This window comes from Aythya marila (genome assembly GCF_965140915.1).
Source record: "Aythya marila genome assembly, chromosome: 2".
Lineage (NCBI taxonomy): Eukaryota > Metazoa > Chordata > Aves > Anseriformes > Anatidae > Aythya > Aythya marila.
The window spans coordinates 115,984,522-116,010,916 of NC_139043.1; the positions used below are offsets into that span (position 1 = coordinate 115,984,522).

General features: G+C 38.9%; 1 protein-coding gene across 2 annotated transcripts; it reads right to left on the minus strand.

Annotated features, from left to right (window-relative positions):
• Positions 1 to 662: 662 nt before the first annotated feature.
• OPRK1 (opioid receptor kappa 1) lies at positions 663 to 23,470 on the minus strand (the record flags this gene model as incomplete). 2 transcript variants are annotated; one of them, XM_082754862.1, is made up of 3 exons in its annotated part: positions 663 to 1,195; positions 7,905 to 8,257; positions 23,211 to 23,470. In XM_082754862.1, 3 exons carry the CDS (start codon positions 23,468 to 23,470, stop codon positions 663 to 665), a joined length of 1,146 nt encoding a protein of 381 aa, XP_082610988.1. The 2 variants fall into 2 exon arrangements, with proteins under 2 accessions (XP_082610988.1, XP_082610989.1); XM_082754863.1 differs by having other exon boundaries at positions 663 to 1,185; positions 7,901 to 8,257.
• Between the last annotated feature and the right edge of the window lie 2,925 nt (positions 23,471 to 26,395).

Sequence of the window (26,395 nt, forward strand, 5' to 3'; positions counted from 1 at the left end):
GCTAACAATTTTCCTTAAGTCTCGGTATTTTAAATACTGCAATGCTTTACCATATACAGACATAACAAAATCACTTTGGTATGTAGGCAGATCATGCTTAAATTGAATTTCCACAGAACAGACAAATGTTACAAATATATTAGTTGAGGATAATATTGATTATAGTTCTGGCAGTGTTCTGCAGAAACCTACACTCTTCACTGTAAAAGAGTATGATAAATCAAGTTGTCAAACTACATACTTCAGAAGCAATCAATGTTGGGGCAAAACTTTGTTTTTGGCATAACTTGGTGTTATAGCCAAATGTCATTTAATATTATATTACATAGCGTAAAGAGGAAACTCAGAGCTTTCTTTATCCAGAGTAAAGTGGTACAATATTAAGCATCTCTCCTCTCCTCAGAAGTGTGCATTAGTACCTGATCAACTACAGAAAACACGATGCCAAAACCTCAGGTCCTCTTCATTTGAGTTTAGTTTCAGGAGGTTCTTGCTTGTCAATAAATAACTTGCTTTAGTTCAAACTACTAGGATTTCTTAAGTATTCCAAAAATATCTGTCTAGGTGAGTCTAGCTCAAACTGCAGTGGTAATCTGCGTCAGTCCTAGATCATTGGATTCTTCTCTCTCTTGAGGACAGTAAGACGACATTTCCACGACTAGTCATACAGGTTTGTTTGTCCCATCTGTTTCCCGCATATAAGCTGGGTCTTGCACAGTGTTTCTGACTCTGCTCGTGCTCTGCCTGTCCATCCTCATCTTAAGGGGGAAGCAGAAGTCCTTGAAACATCTCTTGAAATTTTCATCCAAAAAAGCATACAGGATTGGATTGAGGCTGCTGTTGGTGTAACCCAAAGCAATACAGAAATAATAGCTGGATATAGCAGCAGTACTGTGGGACACGTCCCCTAATGCTTCAACCAGCACAAAAATATGAATAGGAGTCCAACAGATAATAAAAACTGCCACAACTACGAGAACCAACCTGGTAATGCGGCGCAGGTTTCGATCTTTCTCTCGAGACCCTGACAGAAGCCGTACACTTTTAAGGCGCAGGATCATCAGAGTATAGCAAACAATTATAATGAGGACTGGAATAACAAATGCAAAGACAAAGACACAGATTTTCATGAAGATGTCCCACCACACGTAATCTCTGTCTGGAAATTGCAAGGAGCATTCAGTGCTCGTGGTATCTAGAAATGAAATAAGCAAGAAGAAAATTGCTTTATTATTAGATATTCTAAACAATATAATTATCATAGCATAAGCTAGAAAAAGTGATTATCATGTAATGTGATACTAATAAATAGAGTTAGCATTAAATCACTCCAAGGAAAGCTTTCATTTACCACTGAAATTTTATGCAGCTGTCTCTAGAAATTACTTGGAGAGATATGGGCTTTTAAAATGCATAACATTGTATAAACTTTGCTTCCCACAGGAGGAGCTAAAAATGCAGAGGCACAAAAATAAAAATTTATAAAATGAGTTGAGCAATTTTTTCCATTTGAATCTCACTGAGATTTAAAGCCAGAAAGAGTACCAGGTTTAATGGAGTAGAAAACTCATAATTATTATCAAACTATATATGCTTTTGTCTGTGGGAGGAGCAGATTTTTGGTATCATGAATGGTGGGAGCTGAATGAGATTTCGACCGTAGGAAGGTTTTGCCAATATATGACAATTGTGTAATAATCTTTTCCCATGTGTCTCCTTCAATGCAAATGGAGTACATATAAATGCTTGCATTCTGAAAAAAAAAAAAAAAAAAAAAAAAAAAAGTAAAAAAAAAAATCCTGGCAACAGTTTCTTCAGCTTCTTTTCAGTTACATAGAAGCAAATAAAATATGTACGTGTGCAGAGTCAAATGGAGGCTGCTCTTTTTGCAGATAGCATCACTGACTGCAGTATCCAAGCCACTAACACCATCCCACTCCCTTTCTCCTTTCCCATGGCAGAATTCAAAACCACAGGCTCTCTCACATTGTTGTAGACCCCAGTATTCCATCTGATAGGAGGCTGCTAAGGCATGAAATATGAGGTTTCATTTACTGACCTCATTGCAGCCTTCTAACATAAAAACCACATGGAGAAACAAGAAATTAGATAAATGGCAAAGCAGGACAAGGAATAAATTTACAACTACTATCAGCAGTTAAACTGCACTGAAGACAAGTCAAGGTAACCCAGGGATTTTTCACTCTGAATTGTAGCTTAGAGTTTATCCTCTCAAGCACTGCATTATTCTAGTGTTTGGTGGTATGTTTTATCTATTTATTTTCATTTTCCCTACTGAATTCTTCATTTCTCTACAAATTATTATGTATTGGCTTTTATTGAATCAGAGCTAAAGGTGGAAAGCTTCAATACACTGTTGTACAGTCAGGGGAAAAAAAATCCATCACACCATACTTGCTTGTTATTAAAATGCTTCACAAATCAAGCTGATATTGTAGCTGATATTATTTTGAAAAACATTCCCAGAGTCTGGGGTGGGGAAAGTTATCCTAGAATAACAGAATCATTAAGGTTGGAAAAGAGCTCCAAGACCACCTGGTCCAACCATCCCCCTGTCCAACACCTGTCACCCACTAACCCCTGTCCCTAAGCACCATGTCCAACCTTTCCTTAAACACCCCCAGGTACAGTGACGCCACCACGTCCCTGGGCAACCCGTTCCAATGCCTGACCATTCTTTCTGAGAAGAAATGTCTCCTAATTTCCAACTTAAACCTCCCCTGGTGCAATGTGAGGCCATTCCCTCTAGTCCTATCACTAGTTATCTGTGAAAAGAGTCCAATCCCCAAATTATAGTATCATATAGGCATTTCCATGGTTAGATATCAGAAAACTGTTACTGGGTGATAATGAACATTACTACATTCAAATAAAAGGCTGAAATTGAAACTAAATATTTTGAGTTTTTATTTTAAAGGATATAATGACTAATGGATGTTTCTGAAAGCTGAAAAGTGAAAAAAGTCTCCATCTTTCAAGCCTGATGGAAAATGTAAGATGACAGCACAAGCATTATCTCATAAGGTTGCAACTTTCACTCAACACTTCTAAATCCTTTGTGATTATATTTTAATATATAAGCAGTTTACTTTTACTTAATTTTATTATAGAAATATCAATAATTATCTTCAAGAAAACTTTCACATTGATTATTTACTTTTATTTGTAGTAGATCATGGCCTAGCAACAGCAGCAATAATACACAAGTAATAATACACAATATAATGTAGCAGCAATAATACACAAGTACGATGTCTAGACTAGTAAAGCCAGATGTGTAGTTTGGGACAAACGAGAGCTATGATTAGGGATGACTGCTCTAGACCACATCCAGCTACCTACTAATAACCCCTCCCTCTTCAGGTCTATTGATATAATTTAATGTATTTATCAAAATCATTAGATTAGAAAAAGCTCCTGATGTTTAAAATGTTTGTGCCAGCCAAATCATCTTGAGAAAGCCACAGGAACACATATATACAGTTTTGCAGCCATTCCTGAGAAGACAGGAGCTACTGAACTGATGGAGTCATACTGGAAGCCCAAAACCTTCAGCTGCAGCTGGAAGAGCAAGACCAGCCACAGCCCCATCATCATCCCTCAGTAAAAAATTCAGAGTCCAGGCAGCACTTCCAGTGACAGAAAAGGAAAAATCAGAAATGACTTAGAAATTTTCCAACAGAAAATTAGAATTGTTAATTCACCAAAATTATTTCCCTAATCCATCCTGATCAAAATCATCTGAAAGAAAAACAGGAAAAAAAAAATAAAAAATGTTTTACTTTCAGAGTATTCAAATAGATCATTCTGTTATACCTTTTCAGAGCGAATTCTCTTTTATTATAATTTTACCTTTAAAGATACTTTTAAGATGTAGTTTATTAAGTTAAAAATATTAAAGTAATTGTATATGATAAATATAAACAACTGTCATAATATTAAGATAATATAGTGTTAATTCAGTGTTTGTATTAAATGGAATGTATATAAATATACAATATAGTCATAAATATTCTCAGAAGATAAAAAAGATAGTATCAGCATAGTTAACTCTTTTTTTTTTCTTTCTGATGCATAAAAAAAGACAAAAGTGGATTTAGCTTACAAAAAGATCAATACTTTATATGTGTATCCCAACATATACTACTGAAAGTCAGTATTGCTAATTTTCAATAATATAAAATAAAATAATAAGATAAAAATAAAATCTTTATTAAAGAAATTGAGTGGTTATGGCTGGAGGGAACCTCTGGAGGCTATCTGGTCCAACCCCCTGCTCAGGCAGGGCCACCCAGAGCAGGCTGCTCAGGATCATGTCCAGGTGGCTTTTGGATATCTCCAAGGAAACTCCACGGCCTCACAGGTCAACCTGTGACAGTGCTCTGTCACCCACACATAAAGCAGGGAGCCTCCTGTGTGCCAGTTTGTGTCCATTGCCTCTTGTCCTGGCACTGGGCACCACTGAACAGAGTCTGGCTCCTTCTTTGCATTCTTCTTTAAGATCTATGACCATTAAATATGGTCACACTTGCTATGCTTTCCATAAATTGGTAAATAACAATGGTATTTCAAAATCCCAAATTATCAAATACAAATTTATGGCTGTTTTAGATCTCACAGCAATGTACTTTATATGTAAAATCTTATCCTAAATTCATTAATATTGAATATTATCATAAGAATATATAAATTATATATGAAATTAAAAACATGAGCACAATGAAAGAGTTGGAATATGGAATCCTTTTCTTTTTCACAGTTAACATCAAGGATCAACAGATATCGTTGTCAAAGGTGCAAAATATCATACTAATTTTTAGGAACATTGAGAGAGAATAACATCCAATTTGTACTTTACGCTTGTTGCCTGAAAATGTGCAGAACTAAATTTAGTGTCACAAAATGAGCACTTAAGATGTTCATACTGTCATACTGACTTTTTCCACTCTGGAAGACATCTATTCCGAATAGATCGATATATGTAAAGGAAAATGCTGCACTTCAAAAGGTATTTTAGCGTAAATATATATTAAAATGTTTGATAAAATACCACTTAAGATTCATTTTAATCCTGATGCGGGAAGTCTATTTCTGTTAAGTAGTGTTGTGGTTTAACCCAGCCGGCAGCTAAACACCACGCAGCCGTTTGCTCTCCCTCCCCCCTCCCTCTCTCGGATGGGGGAGAGAAATGGGAAAGTGAAGCCTGTGAGCTTAGATAAAGACAGTTTATTAAGACAGGAAAATAATAAGAACAACAATACTAATAACAATAATGATGATAATAGTACTACTAATAATAATGTGTACAAAACAAGTGATGCACAATGCAATTGCTCACCACCCACTGACTGATGCCCAGCCTAACCCCGAGCAGACAGCCCCCCTCCCCCGGCGAGCCACCCCTATATATTGTTTAGCATGTCAGATGGTATGGAATACCCCTTTGGCCAGTTTGGGTCAGCTGTCCTGGCTCTGTCCCCTCCCAGCTCTTGCTGCACCCCCAGCCTGCCCACTGGCAGGACAGAGCAAGAAGCTGAAAAGTCCGTGGCTTAGTGTAAGCACTGCTCTGCAACAATTAAAACATCAGCATGTTATCAGCACTCTTCTCATCCTAAGCCAAGTAGCACCTTACCAGCTACTAGGAGGAAAATTAACTCTGTCCTAACTGAAACCAGGGCAGGTAACTTAGTAATACCTCACCTACAGGCATCCGTATTCCTCTCTATTCAATTGGAGCCTTCATAATATTTCTGGGAATACTAATAGTACCTCTGGTTTCTTTATTTTTTAATTATTCTTCAGCAATAAAGGCTCCATCCAGGCCAGAGAGGGAAAATTTACACAGACGTAAGATTTATTCTGTAGGGAAAATGCATCTGGAAGGGCATCCCTGGGAGCAATCCTGCACTGTGAGAATGAAAGGGACTAACTGTGTGTGGGCTTGGAACTTTAAATACAGTCACTTTCCTTTTGATATTCAGTTGTTGTTTAAATCTGAACCCAACAGAGGCCCCAGGGCATATAAACAGCAACTATTGTCATCAACATAATATAGAGTTTCAGTACTGAGCTCCAGCTGCCAGGCAAAGGGAAGATCTTTGTGTTTTTTCCCCTTCACCATTTATCAGTGCAATTCATGAACACACCAGACAAGATAATTGGCAGTAAATGCTCAAGAGACACCTTAGATCAGACAAGCAGGGATGAATGGTAGGGGCTGACAAGCATTTGCTAATAATTCCTAATCTTATTTGGCCCAGCTGAGGTGTGTATTACTAGTCACTGCTTCAGGAGGAAGGAAAAAAAAAAAAAAAAAGAACTCTGCCTGCCATGCAAAGTGAAAAAGACATTTAATCATTTCTGGCCACAGAGCAGCCCTTTGAACTCAGTGTGATGCTTACAGTGAATGACAAGAACATTCTGCTAGTTAAGAACACTCCTAACAAAACACCTGGTTGAGCCAATGTCTCATAGCCTTCAAGATTTCATCTGCAGTTAGACAATCATTCTTTCCACCTGGAGATGCTTGGAAGTGACTTTTTCCTCAGCCACACATTATTTCATAGAGCCTGTCCAAACTTTACTGGAGAGAAGAGTTACAGCACTGCAGACCAGGACACTTGATCTCCCAAAAGGCTGATGAAGAGTTCTCAGAGCATCTCTCCTCTCACCTACCCAGCATAAGACCAGGAGTAAAACCAGTATCTATACATCTTCAGTAAAATCAATCAGCCTTTGAGTGGCTGAACACCGTTGTTTTGTTTGCATTGATCTATGCCAAGAGTTTAACACACACCATTTATTTTCTCTGCCAGATAAAACTGTGTCCTTATGTAAAGTTTACCAGTTCTCTTGGGAGGAGCGAAACCTTTCTACTAGAAAAGGTTGCTAATTCAGGAACTTATTTATCATTCTTCAGAAGATCATTTACATCGCAAACAACACTACCACCAAATAAATATGTATGCCCTGTGTTTCATAGGTCATCTGTGTCAGGATGGCCTCAACATCAGGACATCATTAGAGGTTTCAAGCCCTTTGAATATACAGAAGTGCTCCTGCACTACTGTCATGCTTGTGGGTATGAAGTATATATCTCCCTTTTCCCTGACAAGGAGGATTTCAAAATAAGATTAACTCCCAAGCAGGCCAGCTTTGGTAATGAGTCACCAGTTATAGGGGTGAAATCTGCAGTCCATAAATCCATAATCCGTATGGATTATAAATTTCAAGTAGGGCCTACAAGTTCTCTGCACACAGATTCATTGACCTCATGTTCCTGTAGTTGCTTCCGTTATGCTCTGTATTCCCAATTTCTCTGCTGAAGCTTACTCCTAGCCTTTCCAAGTATCCATATACACCCCCTTTCCTTTTCTTTTTAAACAAGAACTTCTGACATTGTCATTTTCACAGGATTTAGCTTACTTTTCTTTCTCCAGCTACTGATATATTTTTTATTTTTTTTCCATACCTTCAAGTTCTGTGAAATGGCTCTTGATAATAATTTCCCAAGTCTTAACACTAATGATGGTTTTAATATTAACACTAATAAGAAACAATCTACTTTCTGCTCTTGGAACTTCATCAGAACTACTCTCACAACACTTACAAAAAGCACCTTCAGCCCGCATTTCAAGTTGGCAAGGGCATCTGAGCTTAAATTATTTATACATCATACAGTAATGTTCCACAATATATTTCAAAATGTCTAAATGAAATTTAGACATACTTTTGGAACCAAGGAATGTGGGTGATCTTCTGTGTGTAAAGGGTACACAGATTACTGAAGTAGGAACAAAGCAGGTTTAGACGATATTCCAAGCTACATTTTAAGTCATTTGAGAAACAAGAAGACTCAGTTCTTTCAGAATGCTCACACTCACCTTCCCTGACTTTGGTACCTCCAAGAACTATTGCAGATATACCAACAGATGAGGACAACAGCCAGATACAGATATTGATGATCTTTGCCTTGAGTGGAGTACGGAAGTCCAGAGCTTTCACAGGGTGACACACAGCAATGTATCGATCAACACTCATCATGGTCAGTGTGAATATGCTGGTAAACATGTTATAGTAGTCGATCGAAATAACTATTTTACACAGTACATCCCCAAATGGCCAAGAGTTCATCAGGTACTCTGTGCTTTGGAAAGGCATAGTTGTGGTAACTAGGGCATCTGCCATAGCCAAATTGAAAATGTAGATGTTGGTTGCTGTCTTCATCTTTGTATACCTGAAGGACAAAAAATAGAAAAAGTTATGTGATTGTATCAGCACATTCAAAAATGTAATATCTTCTCAGTCATCCTTTGCCATAGTCATTTTTCTCTATCATTTTTTAGCGTGACAGAAGTGCACACATTTAGGACCCTTGGAATTACAGTAAATACTTTTCACTCCATCCTTCAGTACCTGCATTAATCAGTTACAACTATTCACCACAGGTGAAAACAGACATATGAATAAATGTAATCTAATTATCCAAATGCTGGTTTCAATTCTATCTGCTCAGATCCATCTATAAGCAATTTCCCTTCTTCACTTCTATATTTCCAATCTCTCTTTTATCATCTGCTTCTCCTAGTCCCCTCTTTCATGACTGCCAACATAAAAGATGATGACTGAACAGTAGGACAACATTAGAGGAAAAAAAATCAGCAATGTTTTCTCTGCATCCTTTAATTTCACCAATACAAAACACTTGTTTTGTCATTGTGGTAGGAACCTTAACCCACACAGAGGAATAGGATCCCAGACAGCACCCTGCTTTGTTCTGCACGACGACAGTCTAATGCGGGGGGCCCTGGCTGTGTTACAGGGTGTGGAGGACTGCTGCCAGCTCTGCTACAGACACAGAGCAGGAAGGACAGCCTCTCTCGTTTCCATTATTACCATACAGATATGCTTAACTCTCCTTTCTGAGATTCCTAGCCCCTAAAACAAGTAGTTATTTCTGGTCATTGCTGTTAATTTATTATGAGATTCAATGACAGAGTTTCTCAAAACTCAAAACTGTTTCACACATATATTTTGAATGGGTCCCCAAACTAAAAGGTGTACACGCAACACACACAGAAACACATCGAGCTAGATTGTGCCAAGTATCATTAACGAATTTGCAGTGGAATATAAGATTCTATCAGTTCAGCTAATGAACATATTGGGCAATGTGTCTATTTATCTTTTAAACTTTGACATGTGAAAACAAATTTAATTTGGGAAAAAAAAAAGTCTTGAGCAGAGTTCAAAAGTGCTGACAAATATGCCTAGCAAGTAAATTAAATATTAATTAAAATATAGACAGGAATGTCATTTAATGACCTACATGAAGCATGAAAAACAGCTTCCATTTTTATACTTCACTCTAATTAGAACTCAGTGAGAAAATGAATCCAAATACTGGTTCAAAGTAAGGAAATGAGAACTGCAAGGGGTACAATGAGAACTGAAGGTAAAAACCCTTCTCATTTAGATGCCAACAAGCTGTACCTGCTGTCTGAAATGACTGTAAAGAATCCTGGTATTTGCTTCCCAAGGGAGGGTTGCCTGCTGCCCAGAGAACAATTCTAATCCAGGTTTACGTATTGAGCAAAACTATAGGCAATGAAGCACTAGGAATAGCTGCCAAATGAAGCATCTTTACAGCAATGGTGTGATCCCTATGGTCTAGTCTCCCTCTGCCCTGGTTTGAGCTTCTACAAGATAAAAGAATAAAGGTGTGGAAGAACCCACCAGTCAAAGCTGGGCTTCCCTACACTTTCCAGAGCAGCATCCTCAATAGTGCCTCCAGCAGAGGAGGCAGTCTATCCTGTAGGTCACATTACAGCCCCTAAGAGGCTGTGGAAACAAATATAAGGTGCATTATCAGACTGGGAATTTTCCTCCTGGGAGGGGGAGGTAGGAAAAAAAATAAAAAAAGCAACTCTGAATGATGCATCTCAATTGTAAGACTGAAGTAAAACTCACTAAGCACTCAACAATTCTGTGCAAATATGTATACATATATATGTATATTTGGAAAGGTTACCTTGAAGCACTACAAAAATAAGTGAAAGAAGGGGAGAAGTTCTTTCTGTGAGTAACTTAAAGACCTCAAAACATTTAGTTTATCAAAAGAACACCAAGAGGTGACTTGATTACAGTGTCTGAAGTCCTCCACAGAGAGAAAATAACAGGTACTGAAGAGCTCTTTTAGACTGGAAAGAAAAGCATAACAAGGAGACATACATAAGAGTCACAGCCAGACAAACTCAGCTTAGAAACAATGATAGATTTTTCCTAACAACTAAGGTGATTATTATTGGGAACAAATTACACAGGAAAGGAGTAATTTTTCCATCTTTTATGTCTCCAGATCAATGTCTGATGCTTTGCAAGTAGCTGTGCTTCAGTCAAGCACAAGCTACTAGACTCAATACAGGATTATTTAAATGAAATGCAATGGCCTGTGATAAGCAGAGGTGAAATTACTAATAACTCTTCTGAATCACTGCTTCTGTAAATCTTTAAAAAATCCCATTGGATTTGGATAGGGAAAGTTTGCTTTCACATACAGAAGAATTTGTCTGATCTTTTTCCTTTAAAGAAAATCAGAACATTTTCATAAAAAATAACTATTAGCCTTAAAAAAATCAAATATCTGAAAGCCTTTCTATCTCACATTTCTTGTTCCTTGCTGCCTGAATTCAACTTTTGTTGTGCATGTGACACCATGACACAATTTAATTACATGTCAATGTATACTATATTTTGTCAATGTGTACTATATTTTCCCATTACCTCTTTCCCCCACCACTAGCCTTCAAAGCAGTAGCAAACCCTCTGTAAAATAGAACTTATCTTTTACATAATTTCAAAACTCAAAGTTTTTAATCTGCAACATGAAACACGTTCTCTGTATACACAGTGTGTATTAATGATATTATAAATGTAAAGTGAGCAATATTGATATTTTGGACTACACAACATATGCATGAATAAGTAAAATAATTTTCCTCAGTCCAACAAGAAGGATGTCTTGTCATGTACAGGTTATAAGAAATACGTAGTCATCCAAGCATCAGCATTTAGACAACCTTCAGTGTAAGCAAATCAAAGTTGTATATGGGACTGAAAATATATTTAAAAATATACATATATTTTTAAGTGCCATTCTACCTATAAAGCTCTGAAAAAGGCTTTGGATCATTTTCCTTATGTAAGCACATACCAACACTGTCTTTGATAGTTATACCTGCTGTGTGCCTCATGCCTCCCCACAACTCACCAGCCAGGCAGTCTCATGACTAGCTGGCCTTGCCCAAATCCCCCTGAGTTCACAGACCACAGGCAGGTGCCTCTTTGCACTGTTCACTCTCAGCCAGAACAGGCACCTACATGTATATTATACATTCTTCCCCTTTGTACATGCTCGGTAGAGCATGAGACTTTTAATCTTAGGGTCGTGGGTTTGAGCCCCATGCTGGGCACCCCCATGCTGGGCACACAATTGTTCACCAACCTCTGCTCAGGGATAGTCTGGGCATCAGTCAGCGGGCAGTGAGCAATTGCATTGTACACCACTTGTTTTATACACATTATTAGTAGTAGATTAGTATTAGTACTATCATCATTATTTTTTTTTTTTCCTTTCTTTTCTATCCCAATAAATTCTCTTTATCTCAACCCACAAGCTTTCACTTTTTTCTGATTCTCTCCTCCATCCCACTAATGGTGGAGCGGGGGACGCGAGCAATGGGCTATGTGGTGCTTAGCTGCCAGATGGGTTAAACCACAACACTCTTTTTCTGCCAGACTGGGAACAAGAAGGAAGGAGGCTAATAAATACTGCTCCAATAAATACTTTATTACATTTAGGCAATTAATTCACCCAGACACTGCAGAGCAATGATGGGTACCTAACTAAAGGATAAGTGGTTCACTGGTCAACCTCAGCAATGCTAAATCTAAACATTTTTTACTGTTGTAACCTTAAATCTCATTGACATCATATTTTATTTTATTTTATTTTATTTTATTTTATTTTATTTTATTTTATTTTATTTTATTTTATTTTATTTTATTTTATTTTATTTTATTTTTACATTTATGCAATGTAAAGAACTTGTAAAGAACTCCACATAAATGAGGTGTTGGCCTTTACAGCTGTCAGGCAATATGGATTAAATCATGGAATAATTCATAAATTTATAAATTCAGAACAGCTTGTGAGAATCCAGACTCAATCATCCAAACTCCTTTTGAATTTTTGGAATTAAACATCTAAAAATTATTAAATGCTTAGATGCCTCTGAAGATATGTACTTGCAGGCTTAATCAAAGTTCAGTTAAAGTAAGAAGTGAGAGCTGTTGCTGTCAGACACTTTGAAGTGGACCCTGATAGAGTCTTGACCCTAACTCAAGATGAGCAATTTGATCACTTTTCTACAACTCATTTCTATTGCACTAAAATATGGGAGGCAACATTTTGGAAGGTTTGAGCATCTCTCCCTACACTTTTCATTCGCACAAATCAGCACTTGAAGAAAGCAAAAATAGTAATGGACTAAGGGAATCCTGCCTTCCTTTACAAAACTAAAACTATTGATCAAATAGTTGAATGTTATTTAAGGAAAAGTACTGCTATCTGCTTAAATTAGTCTAGCAAAGCACAATAGATTAATACTAATGTTACATAGGAATGGAAAGTCTCACTGCTAAATCAGCTGCTAGCATCTTTTTTCAAGGAGCAGAAAATCCTACAATGACTTAAATTAGTTGACGGATTTTGCAACTGCCTGTCTCAAGCCTCTGTAGGCTTTAAATACCTGGAAGATTTATGAAAATCCTGCAGAAAAACAATCAAGATAAACAGAAAACTATAATTTGGATGTGTTTTTTTGGAAGAATATATGGTAATGTTTTTTTAAGAAGCAAAATTAAAATAATGTGTTATATATCACAGGTAAAATTCTCAAAGCAATCACATCTTAACCTAAGTACACCTTCCAAAAGTGGAAAGTTCTCTGAGACTGACTTTGGACTGACCTTCATAAAATTTCTGCCATCACGCACTCAAATCATCGTTACTGTACTTTTCCTTATGGAGCAGAATTTTCTTTGCACATATTTTTAAGACACTAAATAGGATAAAAATCACACCTCTAACCCAAGTTTATCAATGAAATTGGGGTGATTGAAGAAGGAAGCATGCTAGTAAGAAGTTGGTGTGCTTTCAAAAATAAATAAATAAATAAAATTCATTAGTAAACCTGCTAGCAGAGCCCCTTAAAGGTATTATCTCAAGAAGAACAGAGGAGTGTGGTTCTACAGTACAGCATAACACTAGTAAAGCTAATAAAATCTGAGAACATAGCTCTGGTCAAAAATTTGTCATGTACCTGAAATAGGCTAAAATGTTCCCTGCAGTGTGAAATGAGGGGTGGGGAGAGGAGCAAGTCTAACAAATATACTACAACAATGTTCTGCAGTAGCAGAGTGAAAGTACAAAAGCATGAAATACAAGTTATAACAAACATATTTTTGGCAGATACCTGAGCCAGCAAATGTAAATGAAAGCTAAAGCACATCTAAAACCAAATTGCAAAAACACCTATCACCAGGATGCAGGCTCTGTTCCACTAGGCTCCTCTGAATGATGTATATGGAGATCAAGCAGCTGAAAAGCTTATTCATGAAAGCTCTAAATCTCAAGGCTATATTCAGGGCACACTCAATGTCATTCTCAGTCAGAACAAGGAAAAAATAATAATAAAAAAATAAAAGAGGAGTATGCATTCCAAACACATCAGTTCAAAAGGATGGCTCAGCTATCTTTTGTATCTTCAAGCTCAATGTAAATGTTTATGATAATATGAAGCTAAGGTTGAGGTCAAAAGAAGAATGCAAAAAAAAAAAAAAAAAAAATCTGTTGTTTCCATGTTCACATTGGGTTATATGTTATTATTACATTTTAAATGACAGACAGAATTAAGCAGTGGACAGGACCTTAGAAAACCATTGAGTCTGCCACTTTAAGCAAAAGCAAACACTGTTACTGCACACAGTTAAATTTTGTTTGTCTGCAACAACAAATTAGTTAGGAGCCTATGAAAATTGTATATGTTGCCTTTAAAACAGTATCCTAAGGTGGAATTCTATTTACTCATAAACACTTGCAGGTACCTATTTTTAAGTGGCTTAAATAATACATGATCTCTGCTTTTATGCTTCCCTCAGGGAGCTCAATCTACCAGAATGTCAGAAGATATCACCAAAGTCCTGACAATTTACCACTACAATTACTCTTATGAACTAGCCATAGGCTGAGCCAGAATGAGATCTTAGATGTAGAAACATTCCTTCCTGAGCTTCTGAATTGGGGAAGATAAGGTTCAAGTTTACATATAACCTAGTCAAAAGGAATAAATAAATAAATAAATAAATAAATAATAAAATTAAATAAAGACTCCTTAACTAGGATGAACTGTTCTTCTTCCTTCTGCGATAAGGATTCTTAATATTTTTGTGTGAGTTCAAAAGCATCTTTTTTGAAGAAATTATGTTAGAAACACCAATACTCTGAAATTTGTTCTTCTATGGTTTTGCTAGGAGAGCTCAGAGAGACCTTGAGGGCACTGTGATTTACCATGTCTTATATTGAAATAAAGGGAATGCAGAATTTTACAAAAGTGGTACTTTATCTAAAACCCATATATCTCATATTACCATTAGGGAGCCTAGACAACTAATGTAGACTATGTACTTGATTTTTTTGACATCTAACAGAAGAATCCAGTCCTTGTCAAGCAACTGACTCTGTTGAGAAACTTGATGCTGCTGCAAATGCTTCCTGGCAATCTGTCACATTACAGAGAGATCCCAGGGTGTTACACGGCCCATCCTAACCCTTCTCACTTGCCACATGCACATTAGCCCTGTGAGCTGAGTCTCTGTCTCCAATAACATTCACTTTTCTCATACCTCATACCTCTTGAAAGCCTATTTTCTTCTTGAAGGACATCATGAGCCCCCTTAACAGAACAAAATGCTTCCTATCTTCTTGTGGGAGTGGGAAGAGAATTTTCTATGCAGTGGAATAGTGATTGACTGGCAGAAAGAACAGATCTCATTGCTCAGGGGTACAGGGATAGTAGCTCCCTCAGAAGGTTTTTCAGGGTGTTGCTTTCCTGCTACATAGATAGCATATATATGCAGAACTTGGCAGAAGCAGCCAAATGCTATTGAATGTTTGTTCTCATCTAGGTGTTTCTCCAGGAGAGAAATAAGGAAAGAATTCAGAAAATTCTCACAGAGAGGTCCTGTGGACTGGGTATCACTCTTATTCTCAGAACAAGACACCTGGCCTCCATTTTGCCATAGGGATGAATAATAACTGCCACTGCTGGGAGTGTTTTATAGGACAACTGCACACTTCGGTTGTGTTGGGACCTGAAACTCAGGTCAGCACTCCTGTAATGGAACTGAATAGGAGACAAGGGACCTCCCCCTGTAACAAGTACAGGATTATGTTGTAAGGTAATGAATGGATACACTAACAGTGAGCCAGCTCAGGGAAAATTCATAAGTCCCTCTTAGGAGACAGCCCAGAGGTTCTCTCTAGACTCTACCCATTCATCTGTTTTCCTCACTTGCCTCAGAGAAGCCCCCAGCACAGACCAACTGAGCACTCACTTTTCCAAAAGAGATGAGGTAAGCAAAATGCAGGAAACATTAAGACATAGTCAACTGTAAAGCACAACTGATAGCTTCCTTGTTAAAAATGTTTTTCTTCTCCAATGCACTTTAACAAACCAGTCACTTTGAAAGCCATGTCAAAGAGTAGGCTGCAAAGCTGTTCATTGGCTAGCAGAATGGTAAAATAAAATTTCTGACTGTGAATAGTAATTGAACACATTGAATAGCTTGTCTGAACTAATCCTACCGTGCAGATTCCCATCACCACTCAAGGATGACTATGTTCCACTGTGGGTAGACTATGAGCAACACAGCAGGCAGTGAATTTAGGTAAATAGTCAGTCAGGAGATATAATGTTTTCTGTCTTCCATATGCTAAGTAGCTAGGTTTGGCAACCCTAGGCGTTCACTCACAGTGCACTGCAGAACAGCACCAACTTTGTAATAGAGAAGAGCAGCCAGCCAGAGCACTGTGCGTTGCATAGGTGCAGTGGTCTGAGGAACAGAGAAAACAGAAAGGTTCTGCATGCGTTCTTGCCATGGATTAATGAAAACTCATGTGATGAAGAAAACCATGTTAGGCTCTAACATTCATGCAGAAAGGAAAGAGCTTTTATTTTAAACAATGTCTTGAAACTGAAAATAGCAAACTGTCTAGAACTAATTTTCACTTCTCTAGGGATTAAAAGCTGAATCTAATGAGATCTTAACCCTCTGGCTTCAGGATAAGTAAATATTTCAAAGATAATACACAGTCTAGCAGGCAAACTTCCCAATAGGATCATAAAAATGATGTGCACCTTTATATATTCTTTGTTTATATATTTTTTATATTTTGTGGAATGCCAGCATGGGTCAGACACACCTCTTTCCATGTCCTCATTCCATCCGTACTCACCCCTTCCCCAAAGCTAATTCAGTTTGTGCACTCATGCCTACTTGTACACAAAATAACATTCATATTGGCATTTCCTTATGCCTCTCAAACTCCTCCGAAGAGAAAACCAATAAACAAAGCACAAAGACTGACTTGAGGAGTACATACAGGGTCCACACTTTGAGTTATTTGATTATTACAGATGGGAGAACCAAGAGACATGAAGCAGGGTTCCTAGAAGTAGAATTTATAATGATTTTTGTGGTTACTTTTCCTTTGGAAAGTACCTGAATTTGAAATTCTCCTTGGGAACTCACCTGTTTCAAAGCATTTCAGGTAAGGGACCAATAAATCACAGTTTGAAGAGAGGGTGAAAGTAGGTAGCCAGTAAGATTATCCCCCATTACCCTTAGCACATCCTGGGCCAAAGTCACCACGTTAAGCATTTCCTGACTCAACACCCTTACAGCAAATTCAAAATCTTCCATTGTGAAAAACTACATGAAGGGTCCCCACTCTTCCCTCTCTCTATCCCCCTCATTGCTTCCCTGCTGCGCTTTCTCCCCACGTGCTGGCCAGGAGTGTGGTCCTCCCCATCCATCTCCCAGCTGAGGACTGATGATCTGTCTCAAGACTTCTGCATTGCTAGTGGTATGCCTGGAAAGTTCTTGTAAGTTTTCACTTTCTGCCAGTTCAAAAGGGCTCCCCATAATTTGTCTTGCTTCCAGCCATTAATTCCAGTTATGCCTTTCACTGAAATAGATGACTACCTGGCTGCTGGCCCAGCGGAAGTGTCTGGATGGATACCAAATTACTTTCCAGAAGCCAAACAGATTACTCACTATAAGCTATTGCCTCTCTCTAATACTCTCTCCAATAAATATTCCTTCTAACTCTTTCCTGTGCTCTCTCCAGTTTTTCAGTATCAGATCTTCTTATCATAGTATGTTATCAGAAAATCATCTTGAGTTTCTTATCTGCTTATAAATCCCAGGTCTTACTGTGTAGCAGGATATTAAATATATTAAAAAACATTTAGATTTTGTTTAAATGAGATGTGCTTGACAAACTACCAATATTTTTTTATATATATATAAACCTGTTCTTCTTCCTGCTCTACCTTGTTCTTTGTGCCATCTGTAAAAGCTGTCAGTAGCGACCAGTTGTCAAAGTCTTGTTGGTAAATAGTGCCATGTCAGGCCAAGTTCAGCAGAACCCACCAAAAGTACCTCCACTCAGCAAGGTGAGGTCAGATATTCCTTCAGGTCCTGTGATGAACTACTAACAATCCATTTGATGCCTCTGTGCTGATAATAGTAAGGTGTTATGTGTCTTACCAGGTAAAATCCATAAACTTCAAAAAGTATACTACAGCAAGGCCTTTACATTTAGCAGCCAATCCCATGATTTCATAAAAGAATAAAATGGCTGACTGCAAGTAATAGACAACAGGCAATTCATCTAGGTTGACCCTCCCCAGTTTCATTTTTCATTTCAAAACAATATAATTTCAAAATATAATTTAATAAATTTAGAACAATTATTTAAAGCAAATTAACATGTAATCTTTGATATTATCAAAATCTAATATAGATCTAAACCAGTATATTAAATCATTTTTATTTTTGCATATATGTCTACTGTAATATTTTCATTATGGTTTGGAATGAATGGTGGATAAATTTAAAAACAATCTGGAAGGGAGTTGGTTTTAGATGATATTTCTTAACAGACTCTTCCTGTTACATAAGATGCCACTCAGTTCGATGAATAGCAGAACAGAAATGTATTACTAGTTACCTTTTTTCTTAAATATTAGACTGAGCAGAATACAAGCTTTCTCTTTTCCCTTAGGAATGAATATACATATCTGTGACACAGCCTCTCGTTAAAACTGTTTTTGAATGTAGAAAATTATTCAGTTCACTGGAAACCTGAAAGATAATTTTAAAAGAAATACAGGACTGCTTATTTAAGAATTTGATGTCAGCAGCTGTTCTCAGTAAATGACTTCAGTAACAATGGCGGTAAGGCACATGCAAAAAGTCAGTCTGGAGTGGGTAAGAGGCAGTCACATGGCTCCCACAGAGTTTTTACCAGAGTATGTTTATGGTTTCTGTAAGAGCCAAACCATTATTAAACTTGTAACTCAGCTTTCATTCAGAGAACTTTTCTTCCCTTCCAGCTGCAAAATGCACCATTTTGCTTAAAGTTAGCACTAACATTTGGAGAAATAAAGTCAGGAGAGGAGGAGCAGGGGAGTGGGAAAGAAAGGAAAAGTAATTTCATTTATCAACTTCAGCCAATTATTTTACTCTGAGGGTTTGAGATAGACTCTGATCATGTTAAGACACACACAGATGTGTAACTTTACACAGGTGAGGTAAGATAATTTCACGTGGTTTCTACAAAAACATTGTGTGCCTCCTCTTCTCCATAGGTGAACTGTGCTTCCCACATTGCATTTGCAATTCCCACCAGTGCAGCTAGCAACATGATTCCCTGTTTTTCTCTTACTGTCTCCCCACAAAAAACAGCAGCTGCAGGCAAGTGTTACATGCCATGTGCCCCACTAGCTGTTGACTGACAGCAGACTTCTCGGGGCTTGTACAAGGACCACACATCTGATCTTAACGCAGGGAGAGCTCCTGCAAACCTTAGAGAGTGCCAAGAGTGTAGGTTGCACTGCATACATAAAGCAGAGCTACTTTCTGTGTATTAAAAATAACCTTTCTCAATGTGCCTGAGGAAACTGGGGTGCTTACATTAGCCTTGGTCTTGCCTAGGATATTTAATGATTGAGTTTTGGCTTTTAATCTAACAGTTACTGTGTGCATTTAAAGAGAATAAATACCCATACTTCCATTTTATATGAGGAAACTGAGCCACAGAGCCACAAAGTGACCTTCTCAGGTAAGAACAATGTGTTGTACCCCAAAAGTAAAACCAAGGGAAGAATACAGTTTTCCTGAAACTTGGTTTAACAGGCCATACTGCTACCACAGTACCATTCCCACCCTGCCTCCAACACAGCTCTCTATGGGAGCTGGAATGATTCGTCGTCAACATGAGGAAATTAGATACCTGAACAGTGGTGAAAAACATCCTTATTACCTTATTTCAACTCTAATGTTTTTCTATCACAGGGATTTCTCAGCACATTAAAGAGATATATTTCTCTCTCTATTTTCTCCAATGCATTTTCTCTCTCTATGTCTTTAAAGTATATGAAAGAACGTATGGCTGCCTCTGTCTCGACCTATCCCTTTCCATTTATATATGGAATATATATGTCTTCCTTTTCTTGCCTTTTCAACACTTCTGTTTTCTTCCTGCTTCCACTTCTGCATTCACTGAAGCAGAACACACACTTGTTTTTCTCAGGAGGGATGCAGCATCTCCGTGCATGTTGTCTCCTCCTCCACCCACTCCCTCATCACTGTAGGTATTTGGACATCAGCTCTCCATCCTGGGAAAGAGCTAAGGTCTGGAACATAGTCCAGCCCTCCAGTAAAGGAGTTGTTACAATCACATTGGAAATATATATTTGGAGTAATTCTTTCCTCCTTTAATAAACTGTGTAATGATGTGGTTTGCTTCCTAACCAAAACTGAAAGATCCCACGGATTTATCAGATGCAGTTACTTAACTTTCAGGACATGTACACACCTTTGAAGTGTCATTCTCCGGTCACTTCTGTGGGTTTTCCCCTCAGCAGGAACATCCCTGCCACACCCAAAAGAGATTTCAGACACCCACCACTCTGCACATAGGGTGCTTGGTTGGTGACTTGCTGGTCTCCATGAGCTCCCAGCAGCACATGCGAGGACGCAGCAAAGGACATACCCTTGTGTTGGTCTTAAAGCAAGGAACAGCCCAAGGCCTGCATACTCCACAGCTTTTGGCTGAATTTGAGCCTCCTTTGGAAGGGTCTCAAGACCATTTGGAGACTCCTGAATCTACCGCAGTGTCGATACTTCAACGGTTTCATTGAAATTTTCAGAACATAAGGGGTCTTGTTTATGTCACCCAAGAAGTGACTCAGTGGACGACTGCTGTAGTTTAACCTAGCAAGCAGGTAAGCACCACAGAGACATTTGCTCACACACACACAAACACCAGTGGGATAGGGGACAGAATCAGAAAAGAAAAAAAAAAAAAAAAAAAGAAGAAGTCTTTTGGTTGAGATAAAGGTAGTTTATTAGAACAGAAAAGAAAGAAAAATAATATCAATAATGATAATAGTACTACTATTAATACTGTGTACAACACAAGTGATGCACAATGCAATTGGTCACCACCTATTGACCAATACCCATCCCATTCCTGAGCAACTGATCCCCTACCCAAGTCTGCCACCCCTTATTAATTGTTCAGCATGACATCATATGGTAAGGAATATCCCTTTGGCAAACTGCCCTGGCTGTGTCCCCTCCCAGCTCTTGCTGCACCCCCAGCCTGTTCACTGACAGGACAGAGCAAAGAGCTGAAAAGTCCTTGGCTTAGTGTAAGCACTGCTCTGCAACAATTAAAACATCAGTGTGCTATTAACATTATTCTCATCCTAAATCCAAAACACAGCATCATACCAGCTACTATGAGGAAAATTAACTCTATCCTAACTGAAACCAGGACAACAACAATATCAGCTGTTGTTTAAAAGAGAAAAGGGAGGAGAAGCCAGGCCTGCATTGCCTGCTGGTCCAGCCAGAGTTAGGAAGAGGAAAGCAGATCCAGGATTTGGAGACATGAGAAATGGCGAAGAGGGGATGCACAGAAACCCTCTGTTCAACTGGTCGATAAAGAGTCATTTTCCCACCCTCCATGAGATTCATGTCAGCTGAGAGAAAGTCAATGTGGGATGGCAAGGGGATATGTTCCCCCTATGCCTTGCCACCATCTTTCACAAACGTCTCACAGACCTTGGCTTTCCACACAAAAGCAAATTACTGCACTGTGCGTTTTTCAATGGGTTGTGAAAACCTATCTTGAGGTGCAGTCATGCTGAGAGAGGATTTGAGGGAAAGAGAAAGGGAGATGAGAGGTCAGGACAAAAATGAAAAATACAACTCTTGCATTAATATTTGGAATATTTAAATGACCCAAATATAATGTAAATAAATTTGTAATTTTATTGTGGGAACTGGTAGGAGAAGGAGGCAAGTCTAACTAGACTCTCACAAAAATAAACTTAGGAGAGAAAAAGGAGGAAAAAAAAGAAATATATATGAACTAGTGTAATACATACATGTTAACTTTCAGAGCCCTGGCTTCATTTGAATTTTTTTCCACTTCTCAGGCCAGTTAATCAACACTATCACTGTTAAGTGAGTGATGATTTAGAAAAACTGCCTTTGCCACTATGCATGTCAAGTATGGAGTCTCTCTTCTTGCAATTTCAAAAAGAAATGAAATCTCTACTCTGAAAGAAGGATAAAAAAGCAGGAAGGGGTATCAAAATTATAGCACCACAAAGATGGAGCAAACCAGTTAATCCACATTGACCACAGGCATCTTTATCTATTAGATCAACTTTTAAAAGGAATTTTACTTCCATTTTTCAAGGGTATTCATCTGGTTATAACTCACCTTTCACATAGTATATCATCATTAACTTCACTGCTTCCAGTTAACTTCCCTCTGTATCAAGTCTGAGAGAGTTATTTCACCATTCTGCAATTGCTTGACCCTTATCATGCACTCTTTATGAACAAGATCCCTTGCAATCCTTCAATTTTTCTTACTGTGCTCAAGTTGATTTTATATAAGGAATGAATACTCCACAGTATTTTTTCTTTTTTTCTTTTTTTTTTTTTTTTTTCCAGCATTCAAATAGAATGTGAAGCAGGATTCCGAGAAGTTGTATGATTTCAGCTCCCTTGGTTGCTCATTATCACTCTGCTGAGCTGCACTATCTGAGCATTTTTATAAATTGCAAATGGACAGCACAAAAAGACAGAAAAATCATTCTGTCAGCTAAAATATATGCCAACACACAAGTATTGGTGCATTTCACTAAGTGGTTTAATGTGAAAAACTACTTGATACAGATACACAGCTTTGTCCTGCTTCTGGAAAAACAATAGGAAAGGCCTCCGCATCTGCTTTGCTTTCTTCAAGGTGACAACAACTGGAGTTATACACCACTAAGCAGAGAAACAACACCCCTTGCATTTCCTTTAAGCATTTCCTTTTTTTCCCATCTTGTTAAACGAGCCACTAGGTGACAAGGCAGCAACGTATCAGTGTCCACACGACTAGACACATAAGCCTTCCCTAGGGGACTCCTCACAGGAGAAAAAAAAAAATAAACTACCTTGCAGAAGTTTTCTTCTTCACTTTCCCTCGGACAAGGGCAGCTTCTCATCCCTAGAGGGCACCCGGTGAACACAGCTCCCAGATACCAAGCACCTTTCCTGCAGGATTCATCACTTTTAACCAGCTGCTCCTTTCTGCCTGAATCTGCGTTTCCAGACAAACCTCAGTGACTGAAAAGGTTTGGGGTCATTCCAGCTACTTTTTCTTTTCCACTTTCTCGTATATGCACATCACCTCATATAGGCACCCCACCAACTGATAAATTTCAGGACAGCCATTTGCATCCCTTTCAAACAGCTACACCGAAGCCTCTTACCTTATGATGACAAACATGACCAGAGAGTTTCCCACCAAGCCGACCACGAAGACCACTGAGTAGACAGCGGTGATGATGATGGGGATAGCAGGGGAGATGCTGGTGTGGTTGTGCTGGGTGTCCCCGAAGGCCCCGGTGGCGTTGTTGTCGTAGTCTGCCCAGCCCAGGGGCCAGCTGCTGCTGGTGCTGGGGGGGCGACAGGGCCCCGGAGAGCAGGTGGAGTCTGGCTCCTCACGGAAAATCTGTACGGGGGCATCCATAGGGGCCACGGCCCCCACGGGTAGGAGAGAGACCAGCAGGGAATGAGGCAAAAGTGCTGTCACGGCCACTGGATGTTCAGCCCTCCAAAATTTGTACCTGTTAAAAGGGAGTTCTTCTGTGGCAGGAACTGTAATTTGCCAAGTAGATATTTAAGCAAACCACATTCAGATTCAAAAAAAAATAAAAATAAAAAAATGCAAGTTTTACAGCTCAGTGTGTAATGGGTAAGTGCTGCTCCTCCAGGTGCCCAAGGAAAGTTTTCCTCCACTTTCAGAGATTACACAGAGAAACAAATCAGATGGGAAGCAGCTCAGATCCACCCCCACACTTTAACCCTGTCTCTCCCATCCTCCATATTTAAATCAAAGAGCATCCTAATGACAGGAACTCTTTATTCTCTGAGCTCTACTATAAGCAAGGAAAGAGAAACCCACCACATCTCTGCACATCTGCTTTGACTGCCAGCCCTGAGCTATCTTCTTCCAGATCCCCTATCTGCTTCCAGAGAAGGGACAAAATAATGACATGAATTACCTCTTTCAGTCCAGGGGAAGGAACAGAGTCCTCAGACAGATGTTCTTCACAGGAAAAAAAGCACCACCGTAGCTCCTGGAAGTACCACAGGTCTTCTCGGACTTTTGAACCTGAGGCACCTGCACCTCTGGAGATGCGTGCTGGCAGCCGAGCCAATTCCCGGGCAGGAGCAGTGGCGTGCTAGCAGCAGTTGCTGCTATTCCAGCTCCCACCACTTCGCATTTTCCCTCCCAGGCTCTCTCTGCCTCCCTCTCCCCCTGCCAGGGCTCCGGCAGCACTCTGCTCTGATGCACGCGTTCTCCTCCGTCTCTGTCCCTGCAGCTCAGGAGCTCACATGACTTCTGCCTAAATGCTCAGAGGCAGTCAAATTAAAAGATAAGCAAGAAATAAGTTCTGCAAGGAATGAATAGTTGGTTTTATTCACTTTTCCAAATCACCTTTTCTCATTGCCCCTGTGCTCCCAGGCCTCAAGCAATGATTTCCTCTGCCTTATTGAATTCTGCATGCTTTTACAGGCTAGTAGATGCTGAATAAAAGGATTTTTTTCAGTTTACATCTTTTGTCTGGTCCATCAGCCTTTTCCTGCCTCAGCTTCAAAACTGTATGTCCCAAATGCCTCTTGCAGGGTGGCTGTGCTCCTACTCCCTTATAACTGTAACTCATGCAGAAGCTGGGTATCAAAGCAGAGAGGCAGAAACAGCTGAGAACACCCTGATCACTGTCCTTACTTTATTCAAGCTGTCCCACACGGTGTGAGAAGCTAAGCATACCAGGCATAGAGAAGCGGCACATGCAGAAATCAAATCCCTCGGAATCAATCCTATAAATACTCCATCAAGTGCTAACACCAATTAGTGTTCAGTATGTCCCTTAATTTGTACACAGGCCTTGAAATCTCCACCAGGACTCCCTCTAAATGGCAAATTGGAGAGATGAGGCAAGAACCTTAGTAGTGGCCTCTCCCTTGGAAGAAGTGGAAAATGTCCAGACTGGATGCACCTCAAAGCTCCCAGCAGGAGAGCAGGTGTCCGCTGGCAACTGTGGACTGTCACGACTCTCTAGACATGTGGTGAAGCTCAGACATCCAGAAAAGGGGTCGTGAGTTTCCTTCATCCTTCTAGAAACTTTATTTCAGGTTCCTTTTGTCTGTGATGAGGCTGAGGTTTCTATTTTTAAAACATTTGTTTCATTCTAAACCTATAATCAAGATGAGAAAAGGTGTCAGCTGTTGAATTAAAAGTTATGAAGGAGATTTAAAAGGTATAGAATCCCCTTTCTCAGAGGCAGAGGCTCAAGCAAACATGGTGGTGGCTCTGACAGTGGTTACTTCTTCTTCCAGAGCATCAGCATCTGCTCATTACCTGTCTGAAAAGCTGTCTGAAAGTTTCACCTTTAACGGAGATGTCAAAAAGTGTAAGACGGCAAACACACAGCAGAAACACTCCCGAGCCAAATATATTTTAAAGGAGAAACACAGGCTTAAGACAATAATCATCATTTCTTGGAAGATAAACTGAGATACTAACTTAAAATGCTCTCGCCCTCCACCCCTCATTTTTTCCCTCTGTAATCCATGGGCCCATGCAAATACACAAAAAGGAATTACTACCACTGCTTCTTCTCATATGTAGATTTATTTGGCATTTTTTAACTTGTGAACATCTTCACAGGACTTCTCCACATTCTGGAATTAAAAAAATACAGGAAAGCCAAAAGGTAGCAATATTTTAGCATTCATTGATAACCTGTTTCTTATAAGCAATTGTTTTATTTGGATTGTACCTTAAATGTGAGCATATGCAGCTGCAAAATAATCAATAAAATGGATTATAAGGGTTAGGCTGGTGATATAGAGGAAGAAGCAACAGTTTGTCATTCTTCATTTGCTACAGTTGGATAAGAAACATCTATATGAGGAAGAAAAGTTTGTTATTGCTCTGAATAAATCTCAAGCACAGATGGTGTGAAGAAATCAGTAAGACTAATTAACAGCAGACTCAAAGATTTTTTCAAACATCAGTGGTTGGGCAGTGAGCTCCTCTTTCTCTAGGTAAATTCTGTGCTGAAATTCTTCAGTCATCTTAGAGTTAGCACAAAAAAGATGTGCTAACAGCTGTGGTCACTGACCCTTAATGGAGTAAGTGTACCTTACAGCTGCATGGGACACATGCCCTGAAGTCACAGGGGAAGAGAAAGGAGTTTGCAGATCTAGCCTGTCTACACACCAACACTTCTGCCTGAAGCCCCCCTGATGGAGGTAAAAGACAAAAGGCCTTGTGCTTTCAGGGAAAGCAATGATTTTTCTTTTTTTTTTTTTTTTTTTTTTATAATAATAAAAAAAAAAAGACATAAGAGCATAGTCTCAACCATTTAGCTATAACCTGCCTCTT